The sequence below is a fragment of the Podarcis filfolensis genome, assembly GCF_964270895.1.
Source record: "Podarcis filfolensis genome assembly, chromosome: 1".
In the NCBI taxonomy this organism is placed as follows: Eukaryota; Metazoa; Chordata; class Lepidosauria; order Squamata; family Lacertidae; genus Podarcis; species Podarcis filfolensis.
Genome location: NC_139604.1, coordinates 105341704 through 105363897, shown reverse-complemented (window position 1 = coordinate 105363897; position 22194 = coordinate 105341704). Strand labels below are relative to the sequence as shown.

The window sequence follows — 22194 nt, the reverse complement described above, 5'->3', positions numbered from 1 at the left end:
TCCAGAACATGAGGAAGTTTAACCACTTGCTCATTAAAATACGTTAAAAGGCTGCACTGGGAGAGGCAGGGATGTGATAATCTGTCTTTCATGGGGCATGACTGCACTCAAGGGAGATAATAGGGAGAGATCACAGGTCTTTGTTTGGTTGCCAATCAGTTACTTTCCTGAGAGCTGATCTATTAAAGAGATCCGAGCAGAAGGGTTTAATCTGAAACTGGGTGACTCTGAAAATCTCTGCCTCCACTTTATAGCTTCCCAGAGACTAGCCTAGTGGGAATCCCCACCCCACCCCCCGCCCCACCAGCTTAGGCTATTGCTTCAACAATTCCTCTCTAATTTTAAACATGGGATCTTGTAAGCTGAGGCCTTCCGCAGGGCTGTTTTACTTTCAGTATATTCATAGGTACAGGGACAGAGTGGAGTGATTTACAAGGGCTCATGGGGAGGCCATGATGACATCATTAACCATATGAGCTGGAAACTTGGGGATGGAGTTCATTACATTGTAAATCAGGGCAGCTCATAGGTTACTGGTCCGTTATGCTAACCTTTGTATAAAGGCATGCTTTTAAACTTCCAAACGTGTTGTTGTTGTTTAGTCGTTTAGTTGTGTCCGACTCTTCGTGACCCCATGGACCAGAGCACGCCAGGCACTTCTGTCTTCCACTGCCTCCCGCAGTTTGGTCAGACTCATGTTTGTAGCTTCGAAGACACTATCCAACCATCTCGTCCTCTGTCGTCCCCTTCTCCTTATGCTCTCCATCTTTCCCAACATCAGGGTCTTTTCCAGGGAGTCTTCTCTTCTCATGAGGTGGCCAAAGTATTGGAGCCTCAGCTTCACGATCTGTCCTTCCAGTGAGCACTCAGGGCTGATTTCCTTGAGAATGGATAGGTTTGATCTTCTTGCAGTCCATGGGACTCTCAAGAGTCTCCTCCAGCACCATAATTCAAAAGCATCAATTCTTCGGCGATCAGCCTTCTTTATGGTCCAGCTCTCACTTCCATACAACCCTACTGGGAAAACCATAGCTTTTAGTATACGGACCTTTGTTGGCAAGATGATGTCTCTACTTTTTAAGATGCTGTCTAGGTTTGTCATTGCTTTCCTCCCAAGAAGCAGGCGTCTCTTAATTTCGCGGCTGCTGTCACCATCTGCAGTGATCATGGAGCCCAAGAAAGTAAAATCTCTCACTGCCTCCATTTCTTCCCCTTCTATTTGCCAGGAGGTGATGGGACCAGTGGCCATGATCTTCGTTTTTTTGATGTTGAGCTTCAGACCATATTTTGTGCTCTCCTCTTTCACCCTCAATAAAAGGTTCTTTAATTCCTCCTCACTTTCTGCCATCAAGGTTGTGTCATCTGCATATCTAGGGTTGTTGATATTTCTTCCAGCAATCTTAATTCCTGCTAGGGATTCATCCAGCCCAGCCTTTCGCATGATGAATTCTGCATATAAGTTAAATAACCAGGGAGACAATATACAGCCTTGTCGTACTCCTTTCCCAATATTGAACCAATCAGTTGTTCCATATCCAGTTCTAACTGTAGCTTCTTGTCCCACATAGAGATTTCTCAGGAGACAGATGAGGTGATCAGGCACTCCCATTTCTTTAAGAACTTGCCAGAGTTTGCTGTGGTTGACACAGTCAAAGGCTTTTGCATAGTCAATGAAGAAGAAGTAGATGTCTTTCTGGAACTCTCTAGCTTTCTCCATAATCCAGCGCATGTTTGCAGTTTTGGTCTCTGGTTCCTCTGCCTCTTCTAAATCCAGCTTGCACTTCTGGGAGTTCTCGGTCCACATACTGCTTGAGCCTTCCTTGTAGAATTTTAAGCATAACCTTGCTAGCGTGTGAAATGAGTGCAATTGTGCGGTAGTTGGAGCATTCTTTAGCACTGCCCTTCTTTGGGATTGGGATGTAGACTGATCTTCTCCAATCCTCTGGCCACTGCTGAGTTTTCCAAACTTGCTGGCATATTGAGTGTAGTACCTTAACAGCATCATCTTTTAAAATTTTAAATAGTTCAGCTGGAATACCATCACTTCCACTGGCCTTGTTATTTGCAGTGCTTTCTAAGGCCCATTTGACTTCACTCTCCAGGATGTCTGGCTCAAGGTCAGCAACCCCACTATCTGGGGTGTACGAGACATCCATATCTTTCTGGTATAATTCCTCTGTGTATTCTTGCCACCTCTTCTTGATGTCTTCTGCTTCTGTTAGGTCCTTACCACTTTTGTCCTTTATTATGGCAATCTTTGAACGAAATGTTCCTTTCATATCTCCAATTTTCTTGAACAGATCTCTGGTTCTTCCCATTCTGTTGTTTTCCTCTATTTCTTTGCATTGCTCGTTTAAGAAGGCCTTCTTATCTCTCCTTGCTACTTTTTTGGAAATCTGCATTCAATTTCCTGTATCTTTCTCTATCTCCCTCGCATTTTGCTTGCCTTCTCTCCCCCGCTATTTGTAAGGCCTCATTGGACAGCCACTTTGCTTTCTTGCATTTCCTTTTCATTGGGATGGTTTTCGTTGCTGCCTCCTGTATAATGTTGCGAGCCTCCATCCATAGTTCTTCAGGCACTCTGTCTAGCAAATCTAAATCCTTAAACCTGTTCCTCACTTCCACTGTGTATTCATAAGGGATTTGATTTAGATTGTATCTTACCGGCCCAGTGGTTTTTCCTACTTTCTTCAGTTTAAGCTTGAATTTTGCTATAAGAAGTTGATGATCTGAGCCACAGTCAGCTCCAGGTCTTGTTTTTGCTGACTGTATTGAGCTTCTCCATCTTTGGCTGCAAAGAATATAATCAATCTGGTTTCGATGCTGCCCATCTGGTGATGTCCACGTGTAGAGTCATCTCTTGTGCTGTTGGAAAAGCGTGTTTGTGATGACCAGCTTGTTCTCTTGACAGAACTCTATTAGCCTTTGCCCTGCTTCATTTTGCTCTCCAAGGCCAAACTTGCCAGTTGTTCCTTTTATTTCTTGATTCCCTACTTTAGCATTCCAATCCCCTATAACGAGAAGAACATCCTTCTTTGGTGTCACTTCTATAAGGTGTTGTAAGTCTTCACAGAATTGGTCAATTTCAGTTTCTTCAGCACCAGTAGTTGGTGCATAAACTTGGATTACTGTTATGTTAAAAGGTCTGCCTTGGATTCGTATCGAGATCATTCTATCATTTTTGAGATTGTATCCCAGTACTGCTTTCGCCACTCTTTTGTTGACTATGAGGGCCACTCCATTTCTTTTGCGGGTTTCTTGCCCACAGTAGTAGATATGATGGTCATTCAAACTGAATTCGCCCATTCACGTCCATTTTAGTTCACTGATGCCCAGGATGTCAATATTTTTTCTTGCCATCTCATTTTTGACCACATCCAACTTACCCAGGTTCATGGTTCTTACATTCCAGGTTCCTATGCAATATTTTTCTTTACAGCATTGGACTTTCCTTTCGCTTCCAGGCATATCCGCAACTGAACGTCCTTTCGGCTTTAGCCCAGCCGCTTCATCAGCTCTGGATCTACTTGTACTTGTCCTCCGCTCTTCCCCAGTAGCATGTTGGACGCCTTCCGACCTGAGCGGCTCATCTTCCAGGGTCATAACTTTTATATGCCTGTTGTCTTTGTCCATGGAGTTTTCTTGGCAGGGATACTGGAGTGGCTTGCCGGTTCCTCCTCCAGGTGGATCACGTTTGGTCAAAACTCTCCACTATGACCTGTTCATCTTGGGTGCCCTGCTCGGCATAGTTCATAGCTTCTCTGAGTTCTTCAAGCCCCTTCGCCACGGCAAGGCAGTGATCCATGAAGGCAGTGATCCATGAAGGGGATTGTCCAAACATGACAATCCCCTAAAACCCCAGAACAATGATAAAGAAGTACTTAATCTCATCCACATTCATATTTAGCACTCGCTGCTTCCGATACCACAGTTCTCCACACAACCACCTGTCTGAACAACTTCAACATGCTGCCCAGAACTTCAGAGTTTTGTCTGAAATAGGGATGGAGCAATCTATTTCTAATCTGTCTCTGTTCTGTCCTACTTCCACATTAATCTGTGAAGTTTTTTTTTTATATCCATACTGTATTTAAATTTGTGTGTTTTATGATTACTATTTACTTCATTTATGAATCGCTTCCCACAAGGCATCCTGAATCAATTTACAATATAATAAGAACATACAGGAAAATAGTTAAAACAGTTGCACATATAAAAAGAATTATATATGTTAAAGTAACAACAGGACTTCTCAGTGTATGCATGTCTAAGCATATTTTTATTTCAATGTATCCATGTCTAAGCATATTTTATCCTAAGATGTTCATTTTAATGCATGTTTCTACAATTTTTGAGCTGAGAACATTATCACAAAGCATTTGGAGAAATGCAAAATCCGGATTTAAATTTCATTCAGATCCATGCATTAATCTGGGAGGTGTGAATTAGGTTGGTTCACTTTTAAAATGCAGACCAAATGGGAGTTCTTCCCCATGCCAGTTTTGAAATCATCACTTCATTCTTTACTTTCTGTGCCCAGCTTACTATGGAAGTCTGGGCTCTAAGACTGACTATTCACCAGAGAATGCCCAGGAATGCCTTTTTTCCTGTTACATTTTTCATGTGACATTTTCACTGTTGGGAAAATAATCATAGACCAGGACAGAACTACTCTTCTGTTTAATTCTGTAATTTGGTGGTGAGGAACTTGTATTCCACGAGATGTTTTGGGACACCAACTCCCATCAGCTCCAGCCAGCATGGCTAACGGTCAGAAATAGTGGGAATTGTGCCCCCAGATATCTGAAGAACCACAAGTTTCCCATCGCTGCTGTAAATCAATCTTCTTTCATTAGAAATAATGAAGACTGGTGGGAAATAATAAAGGCAATAGTGAAAAAGAAATTAATGTCTCCTTGACAAACATGTCATGGCTCTGGGCTAGCTTTGTAGTATCTATTAGCATTTTGCTTTTCTAAACTTGGAGTGGCCATTCCTTATATTTTGTGAAGGGTGGGGCTAAGGTATAGGAAAGCATGCAACACATTCTACATTTTTGCAAAATGGAAGTAGCATTAGCTGGGTGCAAAGCTCCAGGACCTTGAATTAGGTCCAGGTTGCTCTGAATATTCAAAATGCCAGTTTGTGTGGCTTTGTCTTGTACCAGAATAGTTTCATCAAACACAAAAGCATGGCAAATGGAGAAAAAAAGGAGTGTGTGCTTCCAATTTTAGCAGTCAGAAAGCATCAAAACACAGCTGGATCAGACCAAAGGCCTATTTAGTCTAGCATCCTGCTTCCCATGGTGGTCAGTCTATGGGAAGCCCAGAAGCAGGACAGGAACACCATAGCACTCCCCTGATCATGATTCCCAGCAACTAGTGTTCAGAGGCATAGTGCCTCTGAACCTTGAAGGTAGCATATAGTCAACTGGAATAGCTGCCATTGATAGCTTACTCCTTTGTGAATTTGTCCATCTAAGTAGAACACGGGACTGAAGTTGCATGAACAAGTTTTTCTTAATGCAGAAGAAAGTGGATCAGCAGTACAGACAGCAATGTTAAGAGCGAGGGCAGAAGCAGGAAAAAGGCACTCTTTATTTTCTGCAGAGCAAGGGGAAAGTATGACTAAACTGAATTGAATAATGATGGCTATAATTTGTGGCATGGACTGTGAACAAACCAGTAGCTAATGGCAGCAAAGTAGATGATGATCAGTCACAAAAATAATGGCCTGTATTCAGATGTAGAGTCGTTTTCAAGGCCATCCCCTTCCTTTGATTTAAAGTAAAGAAACAGGTGCTTTCAGGCTTTAAAAAATTGGCACTAAGCACGTATAGCAAGGGTGTGAAATCTGAAAGATCTGGCAGCTATTAGATGCCTGGCCAGTGGGGTTGGAATTGTCTATCTGCCAATGTGCTGAATAGGACTTGTCATTGCATAATGAAAATACAGTGGTACCTCGGGTTAAGTACTTAATTCATTCTGGAGGTCTGTTCTTAACCTGAAACTGTTCTTAACCTGAAGCACCACTTTAGCTAATGGGGCCTCCAGCTGCCACCGCGCCGCCGAAGCACGATTTTTATTCTCATCCTGAAGCAAAGTTCTTAACCCGAGGTACTATTTATGGGTTAGCAGAGTCTGTAACCTGAAGTATCTGTAACCTGAAGCATCTGTAACCTGAGGTACCACTGTAGGATTTGTCATTACATTACATCCCTTAGCATGCTATCAGTTTGAACAACTTCCCTCATACACATCAACATGAGAAGACTCTTGGATGATAAAGATTTGGAGGGAGACGCAAGTAAAAGTGAAAAGGTTGTACCAACAGAGAGAGATTAAATGGTGCTTGTTTTTATAGTTGTTTCTTCTGTAATAGCAGAACCCTTTATTAGCTGCAGCCTGATTACTTACTCTTAAATTTTATTATTGACCACGTGATCTGTAAAATTGTGTTTTGGCTACCAGTGTTAATTGTGTTAAACATTTTAAAAAACCATATTAAAAAGATTCAGCTGAGTCCCAATATGACTTCAATAATACTTCTTCGAACCATTGCGTATTGAGTAGGTGTGATTGGGAGCCATGTTTAAAAAGTTAGCATAACATTATTGCATAATGCTATACAGGCAGAATTCATAACAATCACATTTAACTGAGAATGGCCAGATATAATGGCTAAAAGTGGAATAGCTAATCTGAGACTTTCCAGATGTTGAATTCCAACTCTAGCATGGCAAGGGATGGTGAGAATTACAATCCAACAAAATCTGGAGGGCCACAGGTTAGCCATCTCTGGGTTAAAATAACTTGAGAAAGGAAGGCTCTTTGCTTCAGCTTTCTTTTCCTGAATGCTTTCCTAGAAAGTTCCCTTGTTGCCTAGATGATCCCATATTGTTTCTTGCAGAAACCTTAAGTGTTTAATTTGGATATGTGTGAGATGGGTGGGTGAAACAAAAAGAGAAAGAGAAATTATCCTGGCTGCTATACGAAATGCATGGTGGTTGACTAAGTAAACCACAGCAGTGTTGCACACATGCTATTGCCTTGTTCCTGCTGGAGCCTCTCACACATTGCAACCATGATGTTTACTAATTGGATTTTCTCTTGATGACTCTGCCATTGTGCTAATGACACAAGGATATTGAAAACATATTTCTGAAGTTCTGAATAAAATGAGCATTGAGATTGCATTGCGTTTGAATGAGAACCTGGCAGGACAGATCCAATAATATGAACTGAATTACCACCCTCAAATTCTTGCTGTACTTAACGCTGTCATCATCCATCCTTTGACATTCCTGCTGTAGTCCTCTTGCCTTGTGCCTTTACTGCTGTTGCCCAGATTTTAAGAGGCAAAAATGGGTAGCTGCCATCATGTGGCGACCTTTCTGATTATATATTATCACTGTGGCTGCATTTTGTTTGCTTGAACGTTTCCATTGAGCTCCTCTGCATTCCTTGAAGCCAGACACTGCCACACTGTTAGTTGTCCATGCTGGGATGTCACACCAACTCCTTGCCTGGCTAATTATCCTTTGTGTGTGAAATGGATGATAAGACAGAAGGGGAACAAGACTCGAAGAAGGTGTTACAGATTCCCAAATCTCTGCTGCCAGGACTTCAGTGTGGTGAGCTAGGGATGAAGTCTGCCTTCTCCCAAAAGCCTGCAAGTGCTGAAACGATAATTTACCAAGTGGTTCCCACGGATCTTCATATGTCCTGTGTTTCTAAGCTATTAATTCAGGTACACTCTGATCATGTGCTGGACTGCTCATTAACTGCGTGTTGGACAATTTGTTTTGACAAAACGCAGAAGAGTGGATTGAGGTTGCTCATGCTCAGCCAAGAAAATTAAACCCTTTTCAGATCTCTCTTCCTGCCCCCAAAGATATCAGTACTTATCTCCTAGCTTCTTCTGTTTTGTGGTTTGATTCCACTTTCATGGGTTGTCAGACCGCAGTGCCTCTCCCCAAAAGCACTGCATTTCTGTCATCTACTTACTATTTCTCTTCACCTCAAAGTAAGAAACCTCTGGGAAAAGCTTTCTGAACTACTTGACTGGGTGGTTGCAACCGAGCAGGGCCCTAGCAGTATCATGATAGTCAGAAGGGAACAATGACTCAACTGGAGCATTTTTCTCTGTGGAATTCTTAAAGTAGGCCTCTTGGGAGCTGCTTGTGTCCTTGATTCAGAAACAGCTCAGGAATAGCCATAGGAACCCTTTGCAGAATGTCTGAAATAACAAGGGGCAAATGCTGCTAAGGCAACCAAGTTGTGGGATCTGGCCATGAGGAAACACATTCCAGTGCAGCATGCATTTTGTGTGCACAAGGTCCCAAATTCAACACCCTCACCACTGTAACTCTAACTAAAAGGTAGCAGGCTAGGAAAAAATAGTTTTGGACTGAAATTTTGGAGGGATACTGCAAGTCTGAGTAGATGGCACCAGATCAGACACATGAAAAATCTGACTTGGTATATGACAGCTTTGTATATTACACAATGAGAAATTCATAGAGAATTTCCAGGCAGAAGACAATGCTGTGGAACTGTTACAAATATGACTAACTGGCTGACTCCAAGGGCTACAGTGTTACATGAGCACATGCTGTCCATCAGAATGTTGGGTCATGAACCTTCGCCACATGGTCACACACCACACATATCTGTAAGGATCTGAATGCTCATGTGCACACACTGAGTGCGGTGAGGGAGATCAGCACACTGTCCCACTCTGAGTGGGTCCACAAATGCACCCACAGAAGGAAGGATTATTCCCTGTGAAATGAGCTTGCTTTCCAGAACTGCAGAGTATTCAGTACTAGCCTTCTAGTGTATTGTGGAAGTTGGTAGTTTTTGTCATAACCAGTGGACCAAGAATAATTAATAAACTACATTGGTGCTGTTGTTGTCATCGGCCTTCTGTAGGAATACATTCAAAGTGGCATATAAAAGTGAACATAATATGGAAATACTAACTCTAAAATGGTACAATTAAAACGGTTAGAAATGAAATGCTAAAAGCAATGGGCCAGATTCTAATCGGACCTGCTAGCAGAAGCTTGTGCAAACTTCTCCCCTTTCCTCCCCCTGCAAACCTCCATACTCCAGAACAGCACACAGGGAGAGGAGAGGAGAAATACTTGCACTTACAGATGGAGGGATCTCCTTAGTGCTACAGTATGTTGAATTTCATCCAGTTATGTTATGGGTGGGATTCAACTAATTTTGTGTTTATGCAGACTTAGGTCCAGTCATACAACAGGATTTTCCTTTCCTCTTTACTCCCTGTGTACTCCCTGCTGTCCCAAAATGTGCTTGGGGGGGACCAGAGCCATAGCTACAGGGGCGCCAGAGGGGCATCATTGAGTCTCCCAGCATGTGTGTGTATGCAGATACACATGAGGGGTGCCAAACTGGGTCTTTGACCTGGGTGAAATAAAGCCTAGTTTTGCCCCTGGCAGGTACTCCCATAATAGGTTTGTGTGTGTGTGTGTGTGCGCGCAAGGGGAGGACAGGGAGGAAAAGTCCTGTTATGCAAGCAGACTTCATTCCCCATGTGGATGCCCCATATAGCACTATGTTCAATTCCATCCTCTGTTTTCAGGGACATGTGGCCTGAAAACGTTATAACAGTATTCTATAAGTAGGCTAAAAGTGCGAAGTGGCACAAGCATTTGAACTGCTTAGATTTGTCTGAACAAAATGGAGCTCCTGGATCTGACAGTTCAAGACCATGCCCAGGACTGGATTCAGTGCCTACTTACACAGCCGGGAGTCTCCTTCCACTTAAATCTCTTCCCTTTCTTCTTAGGGTAGTGTCATACTTTCTCCGCCTGCCTTTTCATAACCTTATCTTTTGGGCTGTGTCACTTCCGAGCTCTTAGTTTTCAAAGCTGCTGGCTGATTAAAGCCTTCCACTCACTCAAGTGCTCCTGCTGTTAGTCTGAACGTGCCAAGGCTTGTGCTGGAGTGGAGATGGAGGCTGCTTCTGCTTTGTCAAAATCCATTTGCATGATGTGGAAGTGCAGGATTCATCAGCATGCCCAGGGAGAGAGAGAGAGAGAGAGAGAGAGAGAGAGAGAGAGAGAGAATGCCCTACCAGGCAGCAACAACCAGAAGCAAATTAAAGTTAGCACAGAAACTGCAGGGAGAGGAGGAAACTTTACTGTTTGGTTATTCTTATGTACCAGTTTTGGCTTAAGGTTCTCCATAAGGACAGTGACTAATAGGGGAAATTGCAAGCACAGTGGTACCTCGGGTTAGAGACGCTTCAGGTTAGAGACGCTTCAGGTTACAGACTCCGCTAAACCAGAAATAGTACCTCGGGTTAAGAACTTTGCTTCAGGATGAGAACAGAAATCACGCAGCGGCGGCAGTAGGAGGCCCCATTAGCTAAAGTGGTACCTCAGGTTAAGAACAGTTTCAGGTTAAGAACGGACCTCCGGAACGAATTAAGTTCTTACCCCTTGCATACCGCTGTATGCAAGTAGCAAAGAGACCAATTGCCTCTCTGTCACCAGCAGCACTTTGGCAAAACTTTTGCCAAAGCCTTGTGAAACCAGTATAGAACCACAGAACTGTAGAGTTGGAAAGAGCTCTAAGGGTCATCTAGTCTAACTCTCCCGCAATGCAGGAATTTCAGGTGAAGCATCCCTGATGGATGGCCATCCAACCTCTACTTCAAAACCTCCAAGGAAGAAGAGTCCACAACCTCCTAAGAGAGTCCATTCCACTGTTAAACAGCTCTTACTGCCAGAAAGTTCTTCCTGATGTTTAGTCAAAATCTCCTTTCCTGCAACTTGAATCCACTGGTTTGAATCCTACCCTCCAGAGCAGGAGAAAACAAGCTTGCTCCACCTTCCCTGTGACAGCCCTTTAGATATTTGAAGGTGGCTATCATATCTCCTCTCAGTCTCCTCTTTACCAGGCTAAACATACACAATTCCTTCAACCATTCCTCATAAGACTTGGTTTCCAGACCTTTGATCATCTTGGTCACCCTCCTCTACACACATTCTAGCTTGTCAACATCCTTCTTAAATTGTGGTGCCCAGAATTGGACACAATATTCCAGGTGAGGTCTGACCAAGGCAGAATAGAGTGGTACTATGACTTTTCTTGATCCGGACACTATACTTCCTTTGGCCTAAGTGTAGAACCTTATGTTTGTCCCTATAGAAATTTAATTTTCCAACCTGTTGAAGATCATCTTGAGCATCCAATGCTTAGGGCTGAGTCCAGGGGCATTCCCAAACCGTGAACATGTGTCTTCGGGGGGGGGGGTGTTACTCCATCCAACACAGGCTGGATCCTTATTCCTTGTCCTGCCTTCTGACTGATCAAGAGCCAAAAACTAGGCAGGATGTCTTACAGTGTGAATGTGACCTTTGAGCTCATCCAGACTTCTTTTGCACCATGTTTCTAGGCACAGGACAAGGCTTTAAACCTCTGTGACCGATAGTTGTTTTTTGTCCTGACGCTTTACTGCTGAACTAGAGAAAACAGCAACTGGGTTTTCTGCAGATTGCCATTTGCTTTGATTCAGTGGTAAAATGTGGAGAAAGTGTTGGGACAAAAAGCAACCCCCAGGCACGGAGCTTTAAAGTGCAGACCTGTGTCTGGAAAGCGCAGCACAAAAGCAAGTCTGGATGAGCCCTTTGTTGCAGTTACTGTATTTTTTGCTCTATAAGACTCACTTTTTCCCTCCTAAAAAGTAAGGGGAAATGTGTGTGCATCTTATGGAGCGAATGCACGCTGCACAGCTATCACAGAAACAAGAACAGCAATAGGGATTGCTGCTTTCGCTGCGCAGCGATCCCTCTTGTTGTTCTGGCTTCTGGGATTCAGAATATTTTTTTTTCTTGTTTTCCTCCTCCAAAAACTAGGTGCGTCTTGTGGTCTGGTCTTATAGAGCGAAAAATACGGTAGTTGCACATTTGGAGCTTTCCAAGGTGCTGTAGCCAACCACTGAACTGTCTTGTAGGTTCTTGCTGTAGACAAGTCTGAACATGGTGGTGTTGAGTTGTCTGGACTGAGTGTGAGGAACAGGGGCAAGAAGTGGTGGTTTGGTTCTGACAGAGTCGCTAAAACAGGGATAGCCAATGTGCCCTCTAGATGAAGTTGAGACTACAACTCCCATCAGTCCCAGCATTGGCAACAGTCAAGGATTATTGTTCTGATTTAGCAAGATCTAGAGGGCGCCACATTGGCTACCCCCTGTCCTAAGAGGTATGGGATGGAAGGGAGATGGTTTTGTGGAGAGAGGGCTGGATTTTTGTGAATCTAGCGCCGCTTACTTAATCTGTATGTTTGTAAATAAATAAGTTATTACGAAAACACCTTGAGTCTTCAGCATGCTGTTGTTCCAAGTGAACTGACCTTGACAAAGACTGCTCAGAAAGTCCCACTGTTCAAGGGAAGGAAAAGGAAAATGTTAAAACAGTATATTCCTCAGCTAGATATATGTTTAAAAATCACTGGGCATCTAATACATTATTAGAACCAACTTTGGTATTTAATGTCAGCCAGTGATAGAAAGCGGAACTCAGGAGCAAGCCTTAGATTGCAATCCTAATATTACTAATCTGGGAGTAAGCCCCAATGAATTAAATAGGACTTACTTGTGAGTAAACATGGCTAGAATTGCACTGTGCAAACTTTGAACCATAGTTCCTCATAGCTGGGACTCGCATAAGGTGTGATATTTTCTCTGCAAGCTAACTAGAAATGAGAAATGGTATCAGAATCACTACACAGTGTTTTCCCCTCACCAGGTGGTGATCATCAGGTGTTCAGTTAAGAAGGACAATTGCCCTTGAGTAATAATAATACCCCAGCCACTCTGGATGGCTTCCAGCAAAAATACAGAGGGACATCAAACATTAAAAGCTTCCTGAAATAGGGCTGCCTTCAGATGTCTTAACTCTTTGACACCTGCTGGGAGGATATTCTATAGAGTGGGTGCGACTACTGAAAAGGCCCTCTGCCTGGTTCCCTGTAATTTCACTTCTCGCAGTGAGGGAACCAACAAAGAAACAGCTTTCACCTCTGTCCCTAGCCCACTAGAGATCATTTACCAGCACGACAAAGGCCGTTTCAGTCCCATGATGGGGGCTGAATCCCAACTGGAAGGGGTCCAAATAGTTTGCATCATCCAGACATGCCTGGAGTTGTTCAGCAACCACCCACTCAATCACCTTGCTCGAGAATGGAAGGTTTGCGACTGGGTGATAACTGGCCTAGGATGTTCCAGAACATGTGATTGTTCCTCAGCAGTACTTCTATCTTTAGTTATTTTGAGGCATGAAAAATAGCCACAACTATTGCACACCCTCAAATGGTCAGAAGGTTTAGGGGCAGTGCTACCAGGTTTAGTTTTCTTTGGGTGAGAGCACTGAAGACTTAGAGTATCTCAATATATAATTGCTTTATTTACATATAGTACTCCCCTCCATGAGGGACGCGGGTGGCGCTGTGGGTTAAACCACAGAGCCTAGGACTTGCCGATCAGAAGGTCGACGGTTTGAATCCCTGTGACGGGGTGAGCTCCCGTTGCTCGGTCCCTGCTCCTGCCAACCTAGCAGTTCGAAAGCACGTCAAAGTGCAAGTAGATAAATAGGTACCGCTCCAGCGGGAAGGTAAACGGCGTTTCCGTGCGCTGCTCTGGTTCACCAGAAGCGGCTTAGTCATGCTGGCCACATGACCCGGAAGCTGTATGCCGGCTCCCTCAGCCAATAAAGCGAGATGAACGCCGCAACCCCAGAGTTGGTCACGACTGGACCTAATGGTCAGGGGTCCCTTTACCTTACCCCCCTCCATGCCCAGCACTTTCTCCAAATCTGTTCCAGAGGGTTGGGGGAAAGCCCTAAAACAAATTTAGGGGTGCACAGGAGGAGGAGGAGAGAGGGGAAAGTTTGGTAGTGCAAACTGAAATCCTTTCACTGGTGGAACTACTTACTCAACACTATTTGAATGCAACCCTAAGTATACTGATGGCGGTACGCTGGAAAACGGGTACCAGGAACTTCCAATATGTTCAGTGGCGATCAGGCTGTCTCAGCATGTTTACTGTAGGCCAGGTTCTACAGTTGTTAATGCGATTACTCCTGAGAAGCTGACTAACTCTGTGCTCTGGAATACGGGGCCAAGGATTGACTCACTGTCTCAGAAGCTGAACAGTAGAGAGCATGCTGAGCTGCCAGACAGTGTCTGAAAACATCCCGCCAGGCCAGGAATGGCAGCATCTTTCTCTCATTAAAGGTTTTTCTGGGAACGAAAGAAATGCTTTTTTCAGACCTGGGCTCTTGGCCATCGGGACTCCTGGTGACTTTTCAAGTGGTAGGCTGTTTGTGTGGATTAATTAAAAGGGTCGTGTCAAAAGACCTTTTCTTATTTTTTAAAAAAACCTCTCCTGACAGGGGATGGTAAATTTCAGCTGGGCCTTAAGGTCAAGATATTCTCTCTCTCTTTCAAGCAAGAGGCTAATAATTTATGAGTGTAAATACTCTTTCGTTCCCCTAGCAGCACACCCCTCCCACTTTTCTTCATAGGCCATTTAGGTTGCAGGCAGCACAGTGACCGGAATCTCTGCAGCTACACAAGGGAGAAGGATGTCTAAATCTTATTCCTTTCAATATGAGCTGAATATCCAACCGCTTCAAATGGCTTTGTGAATCCCAGTCACAGAAGGCTCACTTTAGTTTAGCTAAAGTTGTTGCTTGGATCTAGGGACAACCTGAGAGTCTTTGAATGAAGCCGCAATCCAAGCGAATTTTGTATTTCAGGCCTGAAACAATAGTTCAGGTTTTGAAGGACTTGGCATTAAGACAAGGGAAAGAGTTTAGCCCCAAAATTGAATATGTGCCTCAAAAACTGCATTCCATGTTCTAATTTAATTTCTATGTTCTGCTCTACATTTCTTTCTCTCTCACACTGCCGGGGTTTTCCAGTGCTTGCTGGATCTCTCATTTCCGTTCTCATGTTTGTGTGTGTGTATGAATACCACATCAGAGGTAGAATTCTTTGGTCTTTTTATGAATTATTTGTAATGTGGGAACTGAAATACAATGACCAAGAACTATTTGCCTGTTTCCGGAGGGTCAACATGCATATACATATAGCAACATTTGAGTGTTAGTCAGAGCTATGGGCTCTAGCTTAAAAAGATACATGGTATGTGCCCTAACTTCTGCTAAGCTCATTTCATGACACTAACACACATTAAATACACCAAAGTATATTTCAGGCAGATATTTATTTTATTAAAAATAATATTTTATTGATTTTTTTTGAGATGCATTCCTATTTAGAAAATGACATGAGCCAACAGTAACAAAGAAATTAAAACCAACAAACAATAAACAGAAAAGTTCCTGCTTCACGTAGTAAAAGTTACCTCAGGATATGGCGGGATGCTCCTATCACAACCACCAATTTTAGTATGTCCTTCCAGGATGTCTGCTGGTTTGCTGGTGGCTAGAGGTTTTCTGTCCCCTATTTACATACAGTGGTACCTCAGGTTACATACGCTTCAGGTTACAGACTCTGCTAACCCAGAAATAGTGCTTCAGGTTAAGAACTTTGCTTCAGGATGAGAACAGAAATTGTGCTCCAGCAGCTGGAGGCCCCATTAGCTAAAGTGGTGCTTCAGGTTAAGAACAGTTTCAGGTTAAGTACAGACCTCTGGAACGAATTAAGTACTTAACCTGAGGTACCACTGTATTGAAAAACCAGAATTGACTTCCACAGCCACTTACAGACACACTGTTAAGACTGCATTCATGGAAGATGAAATATACTCGGAGTCGAGTGTGGATTTCATGCTCTTTATTCAGCTCATAGTAGTGAGGAATGCCAGTTCCCCCAAAATGTCTGCTTTATATACATTATTTACACAATACAATTCTGGGATTCTCCTGTAGGCCAATCAGGTTGTGGATTCACTTCCACCTGGAGCTGGATTGGGTGGCTCCCGCGGACCAATCAGACTGCTGCATTCTGGATCCTATTGTTCTAGGACCAATCAGACTGCTGCATTCTGAATCCTATTCAGCTCAGTACATAACAGAAGACAATCTTATTTGGCTATGAGTGATCACCAAAGAAGAATTGAAAAACCAGGAACTGTGTCTCCATAAAATCATTACGCTTGGAAGCTCCCCTTTTTTGTATGCAGCGGTGTTTTAATTGTTCCCTCAACACTTTTTCATACCTTCTTTATCCACCTGTGGACAGGAAAGCCTGATTGCAGCTTCCAGTTTCTGCATGTGTGTTTATTGTGGGATCCTCATGCATGCAAGTTAATCTCAGTGCCCACACAGTGTAATTGGCATCAAAACGCCAGCTTGTATTGCTCCCAATTTAATCCAGTTTCCCCTTTCTGTGGAAAATCTGATAGGTAAAAATCAAACAAACACAGGTGTTGCCTGTGTATATATGATCAAATATTTTGTTTCTTCCCATATACTTTGGGGGTGGGGTTTCTAAGCTGTCCTTCCCAATGAGGGGGATTCTTGTGCTCCTTCCACCAGCTAATTCGGAAGTCACCACACTCAAATTCTTCAGCAATTATTGGAAGCCACAGTTCATTAACTTTGCACCCAAATCCACCCACGGTCTATGTATGCTACTAATTACAGTACATCAGCTTCAGCAGTAAATTCTGAGGAGGGAAAGCAGTGCACCGCTAATTATTACACACTGGGGGCCCCGTGCTTCTTAAACTATCAGGAGCCAATTTTGTTTTATAATCCAGTCAGGAAACAGCACAAAAGTCAGCTTTTTTAAAAGAGGGGAGCCCAGCTAATTGTTCTCTGCTTAAAAGCAGCCTCGCAGGTGTCCTGGATCAGTGGTGGAGGAGTGTCAGGTGGACTTGTAGCTTGTTGGTCTGCAGCAGTGCCTTGGGGGGGTTGCAGAGTGTGCCTAGGAGCCACAGCATCCCCACCTAGGACACTAGTGTGTAACCTTTTGCCATCCAGATGTTGTTGGACTACTGGGAATGGTAGGAATTGGGCTCCAACAACATCTGGTGGGCCCTGGTTATTGCTTAATCTCTGCCTTTGCAAGTTTGCAAGTCTTGCGATCCACTGCTACTCCCTTGCTTGTCAACAGGGATATTCATGGCCTCCTGAATAGGGAAGTAGTTTTAACAACTTGTGGCACCTTTAAAGACTGACAAATTGATTGTGGACACAGTTAAGGTGCTGCAAAGTGTTGCCGATTCAGATGCTACATTTGTGGAAACAATTTAACCAAGAAGCAATATAAGCTCTTACTTGAGAGTCACTAAAAGTCAAGCAGAGCTTTGCTAGCATTATGAAGCATTTGGTGACTGTGTCTACATATATATTATTTGAGCCACTCATTCCATTCTGGTGTAAGGTTACCAGACGTCCCCGTTTTCCAGGGACAGTCCCCAGATTTACAAAACAGTCCCCATACAAAATCCATTGAAGTTGAAAAGTGTCCCCGGATTCATTGAAATAAATCTGATAACCTTGTATCTGGGGTCACTCACCACATTTGGTTCAAACAATTTTCTTTACAGGGTTAAACTTAGAAAAAAAATAGCTTTGTGGATTTGCAGTACCAGTCAGCTGTGCACAGTACCAATTGGTTGATGTTATCACATCAATTGGTGTTGTTACAAACACACCTTCATAATTCTGTCATCCCTGATACAATTTTACTGATGTGATTATCCTTCAAAAGAATAATAATACAACAAATGATATTTAAATGACAAACTTATATTTGGCAATTTGAAAAAATTAAAAGTTGGAAAGTCTACCTGAAAGTATGGGGAAAGGGATGAGATTGAGCCAGCATTTGATTTGTTAGCATGTGTATATTTATACACAGGTGGCACTGTGGTCTAAACCACAGAACCTAGGGCTTGCTGAATAGAAGGTCGGTGGTTTGAATCCCTGTGATGGGGTGAGCTCCCATTGTTCGGTCCCAGCTTCTGCCACCTAGCAGTTCAAAAGCACAACAAAGTGCAAGTAGATAAATAGGTACCACTCTGGCGGGAAGGTAAACGGCATTTCCGTGCACTGCTCTGGTTCGCCAGAAGCGGCTTAGTCATGCTGGCCACATGACCCGGAAGCTGTCTGCGGACAAACCCTCGGCCAGTAAAGCCGCAACCCCAGAGTCGTCCGTGACTGGACCTAATGGTCAGGGGTACCTTTACCTTTATATTTATCTTTATATTGAAAAGGCAGGAACCAGCCAGGTTCACCCTGAAAGAGAAAGTCTGTTACCTATCTCCATGGGTGCAGTGAGACAGGGTAAGAGGTTCTTCTGGGGAACACATAGTTTATTGCAAGCTAGGATTGCCTCCATCTGCTCATTCTCTTCTTTGTCACCTCAGCTGTATGTGACCCCCCATGCCAGAACAAAGGATCCTGCAGCCGCCCCCAGCTTTGTATTTGCCGTTCAGGCTTCAGAGGCTCTCGATGTGAAGAGGTGGTTCCAGAACAAGAGTATCATCCTCCTGGCCCTGTGGCTGCCTTCCAGCCCCCGGGACGCTCCCCTCTCAAAAGAATAGGCAATGCAGAGAGAGAAAACCCACTAAGAGGACGACAGATACCTACCACTCAGAAGCTACCAACTGGGTAAGTTTTATGCACCAGAGCTACTGCTCCCCTTGTAAATTAAAGGTAAGAAGTGTGGAAGAGGCTAAAGATATGAGTCACTTTCAGATGACCTGTTTATTTCACATACATCCTGATTTCATTTGCACAAAGTTTGCAGGGAAGATGCGTCAAACCAAGCAGTGCTTATCCCATACTTTCCAGCGCGTTTATGTCCCTTTCCTTACCACTAAAAGTTTGATTTGGAGGAGTGAGAAGGAGAGCGGGCCTGTTGCACAAAAACATCAAATCCACTTTAATTGTGCAACCTGACTTTGCCAGTATGCAATTGAATCCCACAAGCATAATGGTGACAGGCCATGGTTTGTTTTCATGGCCTTGGTTTATTCTATTTAAGAGCAGATGTGGAAGGGCAGAAGAGACAGTGAAGATGCACATAAAGTCAAAAGGGATATTGTGCTTAGAGGTTTCTCCATAGCAAATGCAGAGGCATATGCTAGCTGCTCTGTGCACCCAGGGGTGGAGCGAGCATCCCAGGGGGGGCGGGGCGGCGATGCCACCCCCCAGGGATGACACCTGGGGTGGACCGCACCACCGCACCCCCTTTCCTCTGCCAGTGAGCAAATGTGCCTATATAGCCATTGGAGAGCATGGAATAGCAGTTGTCCGTCTTCCATTCCTGGCTTAAATAATTTATATCCTAGGGTTCTTCCTGAATTTACGCAGATCTTTCCTTTCACCCCTTTGCCCAGGATCACTTGGAAGAGAAAGGCAGCCTGGGCCCAGGGTCTTTTGTGTTAGGCCCCAGATCACTGGCCCTTTCTCCTTTATTTAATTTTCTTAAGACATTGCTGTACATGCCCATTACAGTACTGGTGAGACCACAATCACCAACCACTGTAATTTGTTCAGATAACTAAATTTGCACATGTATATATAAATTATCATTTATATATACAGTTTGTGGACCTGTGCCCTGATTCTTTTAAGTATCTAGAGTCATATAATCAGGCACCTTATTATACATCACTGTCATATTCATGAATGGCTTTTGCTGTACTCTGCTAGGCCATGGGCCTTGCAATCCTGCAGTTCTGCTGCATGGCCCATGATTGTATAGTGCAGGGTTTAGCAAGGTTTATCTTGCCTGGGCCAGATCAGTCCCACAGAGATCCCTCCATGGGCCGGATTTTCAGTGCCGCGGAAGCGAGTCCCCACAACACGCTGTGCCGGTTTAGCGCAGCGCGTGAGCGGGCAACTCAGTTCGGGGGTGGTTCATGGGCCACTCAAACGACCTCTGTGGGTCGCTTCTGGCCCATGGGCCTTAGGTTGCTGACCCCTGGCATAGTGGAACACATAAATCCAGCAGCTTAAGGCAGAAGCTAGTGACAATACAGATGTTGTTGTTGGCTGTTATTCTGAAAAAAGAAGCATAAACAGGTTTGCGGCTCTTTGTGAAGAAAAGTGCACAAATATGTTGAGTGACTCCTCCTCAATGCCCAAAACCTTTGGCAGCTTTAGATGGTTTTCTTTTCCCTCCACAATTAATGGCTGCCATCCTTTCCAGTCCGATTGCTTAAATCCCATTACATAGAAGTCAGTGGTATTTAAATAGCCTATGTGCAGGATTGCATCCTGAGTCTTTAATGACTGGTGGAATCTGAGCCACTGAGTAAAACTTGTGAAACCACAGACTGTGAACTTCCTGATGTGGAACAGGAATGCTTTCAGGCTTTTCATATACATATACATATACATATACATATACATATACATATACATATACATATACATATACATACAAACACACACACACACACACACACACACACAAGTACCCACCCTTCAACAAATGGGATCCCATTTTCACACCAGCTCTTTCTCCGTGTGATGAATTTGCCTCACAAATCTGGGATGGCAGGGCATAAAGGCACTCATATATCTCAGTATGACTGACATTAATTCTTAGGCAGCTAGATGGAGAGAAAGAACATACATTCAAATATTGAATACTCTGCGCAGGCAGCCAGACACAGTGATTAGTTAGTGAGCCTTGGGATTTGGGGCTGCCCCAGCTGCTCTTCACTGCTTAAGACTTGCTGGCTCTGTCCCAAGGAAATACAACTCCACTAACAAGGGGATTTTTATTTTTGAATTTCAATATGAAAGGCTCAAAATATCCTATTACCCATGCACACCCCTGTCACCTTAATGTTAGCATTTGACACATTATTTTTTCCTCAATGCAGCTTTCATAAAAAATGGAAATAAAATTTTTGACCAATTTACGACGTAAAGCTGCAATCAATTCCTCACAGCATTATACTTTTCATTTTAAAATGTTTCGTGGGTGATTTTTTTGGGTAGCTGATTTCATTAAAATGTTGTTGTTGTTGTTTAGTCGTTTAGTCGTGTCCGACTCTTCATGACCCCATGGACCAGAGCACGCCAAGCACTCCTGTCTTCCACCGCCTCCCGCAGTTTGGTCAGGCCCATGTTTGTAGCTTCGAGAACACTGTCCAACCATCTTGTCCTCTGTCGTCCCCTTCTCCTTGTGCCCTCCATCTTTCCCAACATCAGGGTCTTTTCCAGAGAGTCTTCTCTTCTCATGAGGTGGCCAAAGTATTGGAGCCTCAACTTCACGATCTGTCCTTCCAGTGAGCACTCAGGGCTGATTTCCTTAAGAATGGATACATTTGATCTTCTTGCAGTCCATGGAACTCTCAAGAGTCTCCTCCAGCACCATAATTCAAAAGCATCAATTCTTCGGCGATCAGCCTTCTTGATGGTCCAGCTCTCACTTCCATACATCACTACTGGGAAAACCATAGCTTTAACTATACGGACAAAATACACATGCCCAGATATTTAGAAAAGTTGTTTTGTTGTTGATGTTGTTGGTTGTGGTTCTGCTTACAATTTGAAATACAAAGTGAAATTTGACTATTTTATCAAGTCACTGGTTTTAATTTAGGCTGGTATTCAACTATACTTCTTCTTCCACCCAACTGCAAAAATTTGGCTTTCATGATGTGTTTTGCTGCTTTTATTTTTCTGCATTATCTGCTCTCTATTTATGTAGAAAATAGAAACTATGTACTGCTGCTACATTTCATAACATTGATTATGTTTTCTTTTTTGTTTGTATTTATGATTTTATATACATTTGAAGTAGCTGGTGTTTCCCCAGGCTGTAGAAGCCCTGAATTTATTTTAGGGACTTCAGCATGGATGTAAGAAGACACTGTTTGCTGCCTATTGGAACGTAGATTATGGAGACACAATTTAAAAAATTTCTTGCCCATCCAAGAAGCTTAGGCTGGCATATGTGGTTCTCCCCTCTAACCCATTTATTCATTATAACAGCCCTGTGAGGTAGGTTTGAAATTGTGAGTGGCCCAAAGTTGTCCAGTGAGCTTCATAGATGACTGGGGATTTGAACCTGCGTCTCCTCAGTTCTCGTTTAACACCATAACCATTACCTCACCTTCTGGTTCTAACTGGAGCTACAGTGGAACCTCGGTTGTCGAACGCTTATGTGGTTGTACGTTTTGGCTTTCGGACGCCAAAAATCTAGTTGGCGCCACTTCCTACAG

At 43.5% G+C, this 22194-nt stretch overlaps 1 protein-coding gene across 1 annotated transcript in view; it reads left to right on the top strand.

Annotated features, from left to right (window-relative positions):
• Positions 1-22194, top strand: part of LTBP2 (latent transforming growth factor beta binding protein 2) — a 133732-nt gene that overhangs the window by 9402 nt on the left and 102136 nt on the right. The window contains exon 3 of the mRNA XM_083609362.1: positions 18376-18619. Coding sequence (XP_083465488.1) covers positions 18376-18619 — 244 coding nt within the window. The remainder of the gene's footprint in view (positions 1-18375; positions 18620-22194) is intronic.